Source organism: Borostomias antarcticus (genome assembly GCF_949987555.1).
Source record: "Borostomias antarcticus genome assembly, contig: scaffold_62, whole genome shotgun sequence".
Taxonomy (NCBI): Eukaryota; Metazoa; Chordata; class Actinopteri; order Stomiiformes; family Stomiidae; genus Borostomias; species Borostomias antarcticus.
The window spans coordinates 722,501-730,534 of NW_028176112.1; the positions used below are offsets into that span (position 1 = coordinate 722,501).

The 8,034-nt window shown below is 45.4% G+C and overlaps 2 protein-coding genes across 5 annotated transcripts in view; both read right to left on the bottom strand.

Moving 5' to 3' along the window:
* Positions 1–1,981, bottom strand: part of LOC311328802 (stimulated by retinoic acid gene 6 protein-like) — a 13,385-nt gene extending 11,404 nt beyond the window's left edge. For all 4 annotated transcript variants that reach the window (XM_084462710.1, XM_084462711.1, XM_084462712.1 and 1 more), the window contains exons 1-5: positions 1,784–1,981; positions 1,528–1,600; positions 836–936; positions 594–724; positions 306–426 (exon numbers count right to left, since the gene is read on the bottom strand). In XM_084462710.1, the coding sequence (XP_084318836.1) occupies positions 306–426; positions 594–724; positions 836–936; positions 1,528–1,600; positions 1,784–1,806 (449 nt within the window). In that variant the 5' untranslated portion in view covers positions 1,807–1,981. The remainder of the gene's footprint in view (positions 1–305; positions 427–593; positions 725–835; positions 937–1,527; positions 1,601–1,783) is intronic.
* A 444-nt stretch (positions 1,982–2,425) lies between these two features.
* Positions 2,426–4,689, bottom strand: LOC311328829 (putative pancreatic secretory proteinase inhibitor). The gene is made up of 4 exons (XM_084462735.1): positions 4,272–4,689; positions 3,851–3,882; positions 2,760–2,872; positions 2,426–2,621 (listed from the first exon to the last, which is right to left on the bottom strand). The coding sequence occupies exons 1-4, from the start codon at positions 4,327–4,329 to the stop codon at positions 2,576–2,578; spliced, it is 249 nt and encodes an 82-aa protein (XP_084318861.1). The 5' UTR covers positions 4,330–4,689; the 3' UTR covers positions 2,426–2,575.
* Positions 4,690–8,034: the final 3,345 nt, after the last annotated feature.

Genomic DNA, 8,034 nt, shown 5'->3' on the forward strand with positions numbered 1-8,034 from the left:
CTGACCATGTGAGAGAGTAGAGGTCACCTACTGACCATGTGAGAAAGTAGAGGTCACCTACTGACCATGTGAGAGAGTAGAGGTCACCTACTGACCATGTGAGGGAGTAGAGGTCACCTACTGACCATGTGAGGGAGTAGAGGTCACCTACTGACCATGTGAGAGAGTAGAGGTCACCTACTGACCATGTGAGGGAGTAGAGGTCACCTACTGACCATGTGAGGGAGTAGAGGTCAACTACTGACCATGTGAGAGAGTAGAGGTCACCTACTGACCATGTGAGAGAGTAGAGGTCACCTACTGACCATGTGAGGGAGTAGAGGATGCCTAGTAGGCCGCCAACGCCTCGGAAGGGGGTTGAGAGACAGGCGAAGAAGGGCAAGTAGGCCACGCCCACCTCTAGGGCCCCCACCAGGTACACCAGGGCTGCAGAGACATGGGGACGCACATGTGGCTCTCTGAGATATAGAATGTTCTAGGAGGAAATTGTATTCAGATACGGAATGTTCTAGGAGGAGATGATGCTCGGATAAGGAATGCTCTAAGGAGGAAATGATGTCAGATATGGGAGGCCGCGTGTCCTGTCACCGCACCCTTGGCCCAGGAGGGAACGTGGAAGGGGAGATAGCGCTCAGAGAAGAGCAGCAGGACACTGGAGGAGACGGCGCCGAAAGCAAAGCCGTACGACCAACGGTTGGACAAGCTGCCGATGGTGTCCAGTGGCCTGGGAGGGGACGGAGCGGACGCCGTTTAACAACAACAACTTTGTTATAATGTGTTACGGGCATGATTATAATGTGTTATAACCCTTTATAGAAGGTGTTTATAGACTCACACCACGATGGCAAAGTGGCCGTGAAGGAAGGGCAGTCTCTGGTCCAGGACCAGTCGCTGGACTCTCCTCTGGAGGGACGACAGCACAGCCACGATGACCACCTGAAACAACAACAAAATGACCACCTGAAACAACAACAAAATGACCGCCTGAAACACAACAATATGACAGCCCGAGACACCAACAACAATCACCTGAAACACACACTAGTTATTTCTCCCATATTCACTAGCTGTTCCTACCACAGTCCCCATTTCACAGGAGTGAGCCTACACTCTGGCTGCGTTCCGAATCACATACTACCCTACTATATAGTATGCCAAAACAGGATGTAGTATGTCCCAACACATAGTATGCCACATGCAGTATGGCAAAAATACCAGGATGTCCTACCACATCCGGTCGTATTTTGCAGTATGCAAGCCAGCAGGCTTTTCTGGCTATTCTGACCCACAATCCTGTGCGCAGCGGAAATGTGTGTCACATGTGCGAGTCGTGACAGCTGTAGACGAATGTCGCGTTATGGACAGCGATGGATGTGGGCAAATTTCAAGGTGCAATGTCATGACAAGGTAGTATGTCCCAATTGGATGCCTACTGCTTGCAACGTACGTACTTTCTAAGGGCAGCTGTAGTAGGTACTGGTAGTAGGAAGTAGAAGTATGCGTTTCGGAACGCAGCCCTGGCCTTACCGCTGGGATGAGAGAGTAGTGGAGGAACAGGTCCATGGATATCCCATTACGACACTCCTCGTCCACAGGCAACCTGCATTCAGAGGAGAGGCCATGAACCATGAGACCAATAAGCCTTGGTTCCAAGAATTTCTACGATAGCTTCGCCTCCCTTTCTCTTTTCCATATCGTTCCATACCCTAACTACCAGCAGATAAGTGTTTACAGCCCACCATAACTGAGAACACACACACACACACACACACACTGTACTCACAAGTCCCCTGGCCCCCTCATCATCACCGACACTCTCTCAGACAGACGGCAGCCTCGACACCCAAAGAAGGAACAAAGATCATCTAAAACGAGAAGAGATAGCCAGTGTCTCTACAGATTACAATTCCCACGAAAGCCAACGAATAGACTTCCTCTGTGAGTCTGAACAATGCAACGTTTACTCCCCCAGGCTTCCTGGTGTTCTCCGACCAATGTGAGATAGCGTGGCGACCTTTGACCCCCGGGTTCTGTCTCCGGCCTTCACCAACTGCCACCAGCTGGTACTTTATTGACTTGTGCGTTACTGAGTGAGAACAGAGTCAACAGGGAAATCTCTACACTGAGAGGACCGAATAGTAGATCCTCTGTTTCCTTTTCTAAAAGTCTTTAATATCTCCAGGGACAGTTTGCTTTACAGCCAGGAGTCAAACACAAGACAACATACAACACATATCACTGCATCAACAATAAACAAATACAAAGCACTGTCACGTGACCATCAGAGTGCAAATAAGCAAGGGGCCAGCCCAGAGTCAGTACAGAGTAAGAGAACAGGTGAAAGTTAGTGCTCCTCGGCAGACTCCCTCCAGGGAGGGAAAACTGAAGACACTGAACAGAAACAAAACACCAGAAGACACAGTGGTCGTTTTATGACCTGATTTATTCATTTTCTCCTGATTGGCTAAAAACACCAATTGCAGCAAGATCACCATGACATCATCACCCCGGTTGGGGGTGGAGCCATGCGAAAGGACAACGATGATTGGACAGTTTTGTGGCGATGTCACTTTCCTCAGCAGCTCTCCTCCTTCACCACCAAGATGTCTGCTCTGGTTTCCCTGGAAACAAGAGAGTACAGCTGAGTGTGTTTCTTGCGTGTAATGTGTGTTTGTTCAGGTGACCTCAACCTGTGTGTGTTTGCGCATGATCAAAACAAGGTTGTGTGTGTGTGACCTGTTTGCAGCAGCTGCACTCACTGTCTCTGGACACAGAGGGCACACTCGTTGGCGTAGGTGTTGCCATCGCTGCCACACACGGGGGCCAAGTTCAGAGGGCACGCCTTGATCTCCTCCATGTCTCCACAAGATGGCTGCCAAGACACAGCAACAACAACAACAACAACATCAGCCATCAACAGATGTCATTCCCAAGGGAGTTTCCTCCCTGTCTTTCTACCTCAGTCCCCCCTCCTCCCTCCCTTCCTCAGAGCCTCATGAGCTTGAGTGAACCTGCACGTGAGCTCGCTAGATCAGGAGCGCTCTCACAAGGCTACCTTCCTCCTTCCCTCCCTCCTTTCCTCAGTCCCTACCTCGCACCTTCCTTCCTCGTTTCCTCCCTCCCTTACTTCCTCATTCCCTCCCTTCTGTATGACCTGAAAACGGAACTGAAATCTAGAACCTTTTTTTTTCTTTCAACAGGGGGTTCCCCCGCAGGGACTAATGGTTCTACAGTATGTAAGCGCTCTTCCTCTGAGAGCACCGTGACCTCAGCAGATACAGGAGGGAAGGATACAGATGTAGAGTATTGAAACAGGGTTGCAGCAGGCAGACAGCCCTCCAACCCACAACCCTGCAGAGCTAAAACAAAATGATTTGTGTGCCTGTGTGCTACAGCAACGCAGGTGTGTTTCAATGCCAGGTACTGTATGGGCTGTATTAGGGCCCGTGTCCAAATAGCGCTTTTTCCTGAGCGCCTGCACCCTTTGGCTTCTTTTGGCGGCCGCTCCGATCGCTCGGAAGTTGAAAACATCTCAACTTCTCAGAAAGGCGCTGGTAACATCACCGCCGCTCTTTTCAGGCAAGTGCGACGGCAAGCCGGTTGTTCGTGATAAATAAATAATAGGCTAGATAACGATATTCTATAGGATAATAAGTAATATAGAAATATAGTAATAGTAATAAAAGATGGCTAATAAAAGGCAAAGAAACACTCGTATACAACGCCGGTCGATGATGCTGAAGATATATTGTCATAGAAACAAAATGAGCAGTCCAAGCGCAGCAGGAAAGAGGCGCTGCAGGGCGCTGGGAAAAAGGCGCTATGTGGACACGGCCCCTTAGAACCGTACCTTTCGGAGGATTCCAGAACCGTTCTCTGCATCTGTGAAACAGAACAGCCGGGTCACACACACAAATAATGAATTCATTTTTATTTGGCCGTTAAGTCATCCCAGAAAACCCATCCCGTACGGGATTATCTTGTACAGTATACGATAATCAAGATGCTGCTGTTTTACTAAACTGCAGTGGTCAGATTATTTAATTAAGCATTGCATTTCTTGGCACTATGAGTGTCCTCATGTCAACAGGCATGCCTTAGAGTAATGCAAGCCATACTCAACAGCTATGACAACAAACATAGCGTCCCGCTTACACAGTCTGAGAAGAATAAAACCAAGTTAATGATTAATAACATGATCATACCTGTATAGTTAGAATACTACATGTGTGTGATGGGGGTGGAATGAGGGTTGTTGTGTGTCTGTGTACCTGTCAGGAGCAGGAGGAGCATCAGCAGGCCCAGCTTCAGCAGGTGCTTCCCAGACATGTTGGCGGAGGTTGTGAGAGTCCGGCTCTTTCTCTCCGTCTACCTCTCTCCGTCAGGTGTGTGGGAATTGCACAGGTGGAAGGGACACACACACACAGATATTCAAACACATACACAGATATTCGAACACACAGAGATATTCAAACACACACACATAAAGATAACCCAGATACTCGCCTGCAAGAACCTTCACAAGAGAACATATGAGTTGATAAGAATATCAGTGAATAAATGATTAACCTACTGTACATAGGGCACCTCTCTCTCTCTCTATTTTTAATGAGTGACCGAGAAATGCATCAAAGTTTCAAGTGTCCATCTTACTCCATCAATGTTTCAAGTGTCCATCTTACTCCATCAATGTTTCAAGTGTCCATCTCATTTTCATCTTCAATTCAGTGTGAGGGCTGGTTTGATGAGGTGCGGAGGTGCAGGATTTGAGCAGGGTTTTCCGGGGAAGAGCAGCCAGGAGGAAAAGACTAAATTGTTGATTCCGGGTCAGATCTTCAATGAGCTTCTCCATACAGGTTGAATGGCGCCTCTAGGTTTTGTGTGTGTGTGTGTGAAGCAGGCCGTTTAGAGTGGATACCCCAAGACATTCAATACTGTATATTGTAATTAGTTACATAATGCATTGTTTCTCTTATATTCTCACCTATCTTTTTTGCTTAGTGTGCGCACAAGATACCGGAACAGAACATTTAACTTGTCGTTGTACCTGTATGATGTAGTATGTGACAAACGAACCTGACTTTGACTTTACTAGCACTGGATTTGGCACCGAGACCACATACGTAAATCTGTCTGTCTGTCCTCCACTTGTGTCTTCACCCATGTTCATATTATGGTTTTCGAATATCTGCTTAGTGATTGGTAGCCCTGAAATCCTGGGGCTACCAATCAGTAAGGACTTTTGTGATTTCATTCAATGTAATATGAGTCTGGAGAGAGATTACAACAGTGGCTACAAGACCTCCTCCTTCGCTTGTCGAGCTTTACGACTCATGCTTCAGCACACATGGACTCAAGTGCGCCCTCATGTGAACAACTGGGAATCATGCAATACACAGACCCAGAAACCAGACAAAAAATGTCAGTTGTTGTCCAGAAGACCACACTTTCAGAAAATGTGAACAGATTTTTTTTTTTACCACCCAGGCTACATGACTTTTAACCTGACATGCCGAAACTATCCGTTGGAATCTGTTTGGAAAAGGACAGGCACTTTCAAAAATACTTGGCAGGTGATTGGATGAGCCATCTGTCTATCACCGTCTATCAAACGCTCTTCGCTGCCGTCTCACCTAAACCCGCCCAGTGTAGCTCTTAGTACTTCCTCATAGAACGCTGAGTGGCTAGATCGTTTTCTGACAGATCTCTATGTCCAGACTGATTTGCGAGCAAAACAGAATGTGGGCTTGCGAGATCAGGATGGTCTCACGAGGCTAGGACTATGAACGAAAATAACATTACAAATGTTCAATAAACAATATTCCAACAACCCAAATATTCAATTGATAAGCTACATATTCAACCAATCATGCATTTGCACAGCAAATATGACAAAGCCAAATTAAATGTAGCCTAGGCTAATAAGCCGAGGAAAATGACTAGGCCTAATTGTAGGCCTATAGTCTACTCAACTTTCAACAGTGCTTAAACCATGGGTAAGTGGGGTATTGTAGTGAAATTATTCTTATTCTTATTCTTATTTTTTTAATCTGTTTAAATAGTTTATTATTGTTATATCAGAGATAAGGACTTTGATAATAGCCTATCCTAGGCCTACACTAGACTAGGACCTACTCTGTTGTGCTGATAACTGAACGACATGGATCAAACATTTGATCATTTGTGTTTCAGTTGTTAAAATATACTTTCATAATTAGGATATTTCATATTTCAAAATCGCCGGACATTGTATAGGCTAGTGAGAGGCTGAGCATGCGTAGCTGAAATAGCGAGCGTTAGCTAGATATACTACACTGAGCTAACAGCTACCGGTCCTCCACTGCACAAACAAACGCTACAGTTCACATAGGCTATTGCAGCAGGTAAACTACGACAAGAAAACAAAATCCAATAACTGTCTCAATAAACCAGTGAACTAAGGACAAACGCCCTCGGTGCTGCTCACGTTCGTTGCTGCCTAGTGCTACTATCAGCGCGCTCCAAGCTTTCTCTCCCTCTCCGCGTTGTCTAGACGTCTAGACAGACAGCAGGTGTGAGATCTCTCTCTCTCTCTCTCTCTCTCTCTCCCTCTCTCTCTCTCTCTCTCTCTCTCTCTCTCTCTCTCTCTCTCTCTCTCTCTCTCTCTCTCTCTCTCTCTCTCTCCCTCGTCGTGTCATGTCAACAAGCAGACAGAACGTGCGCGCACCGCTCGCTCATACAGTATTTGACTGTTCTCCCCCTCCCGAATATTTTTTTTTTCCAATATTCGTACGAATTTACTATTCGGGAAAAAGCTACTATTTGTACTCATCCGAATACCGTTGGGGCACACCCCTACTGGCTACTGCATCAATAGCAGAGCAATACAGTAGGCTACTGTGCTCCTTCAATAGGTTATATACCACTTTATATTACAGTAAGCATACTGTAGCTATACAGCACTTTACAACACAGAACATTAGGCCTATATCTAGCTGTACAGAACCTTACACCATACAGCAGTAGACATTAACCCACTGTAGCTGTATACAAGTACTTTACAACACAGCACACCTATAGCTGTAGAACACTTTACAACAACCTAGCTACTGTAGGCCAAACTCCTAGCTAGAACAGTTCGGCCTTTAGTATACCTACTACAGTAGCCTAGCAGCACAGTTGGCCTATATTTAGATAACACTTTACAAAACAGCAAGCAGAATAATCAAAAATTATTATTAGTATCATTATTGTTAGTATTAAATCACTGATGAAGAGGAGGTTCACCCAATAACTCATATTACCCAGATCACTGATCACAGCTAGTCCTGTAATCAACCAGTATCGCTCTCAACCTGGACATAATTTCTAACCTGGTTAAACAAAGTTCTGAGAGAATTATGTACTGTATTCTGTCTTCAATTGGAGGTGTTTTTGTCAAAGACAGCAATACAGAATAGTTTTAGAAAATTCCAACTCTAAATTCTATCCCTATTATGGACTTACTTGTTTTCTCTAAATTCGTGTGTCAAATCCAGAAGTCACTAGCTACTCTGATGAGGTGGAATCGATCACTGACTATTTAAGTGTCTGCGTCAGCAACGTCTACTCTGACGTCATAAAAGCAAGGGGAGATGTAAAGTGATGACGCGCCCTCTAGTGGTCTTTAATAAAAAAATTGAGCTGCATTGAGTAATTATTCACATCGTTTGTAAGACACTTACATTGAGTCATCGGTGATGGATTATGATTATATGTGTGCAGTTAACGACAGAATAATAAAACGTTTTACAGCAGGTTTTGGAACGCTGGGTGTAAACTGACTACAGTTCCCATGATGCACACACCCCGTGCTTCCTCGCTATGTAGATTCATCTCTCTTGTTCTGTATGTAACATTTTATAATACAGCCCGTGTCTTACAGTGTCTTGGCGAAATGTGAGTTTTTAACTGCATAGGACATTAAAATTCACTTTTCTGAGACCCCAGAAACCGATTTTAGGAAGGTAAAAACAGCATATGCGGTGCCCTGGGTTGGTATTAATGTACAAACAT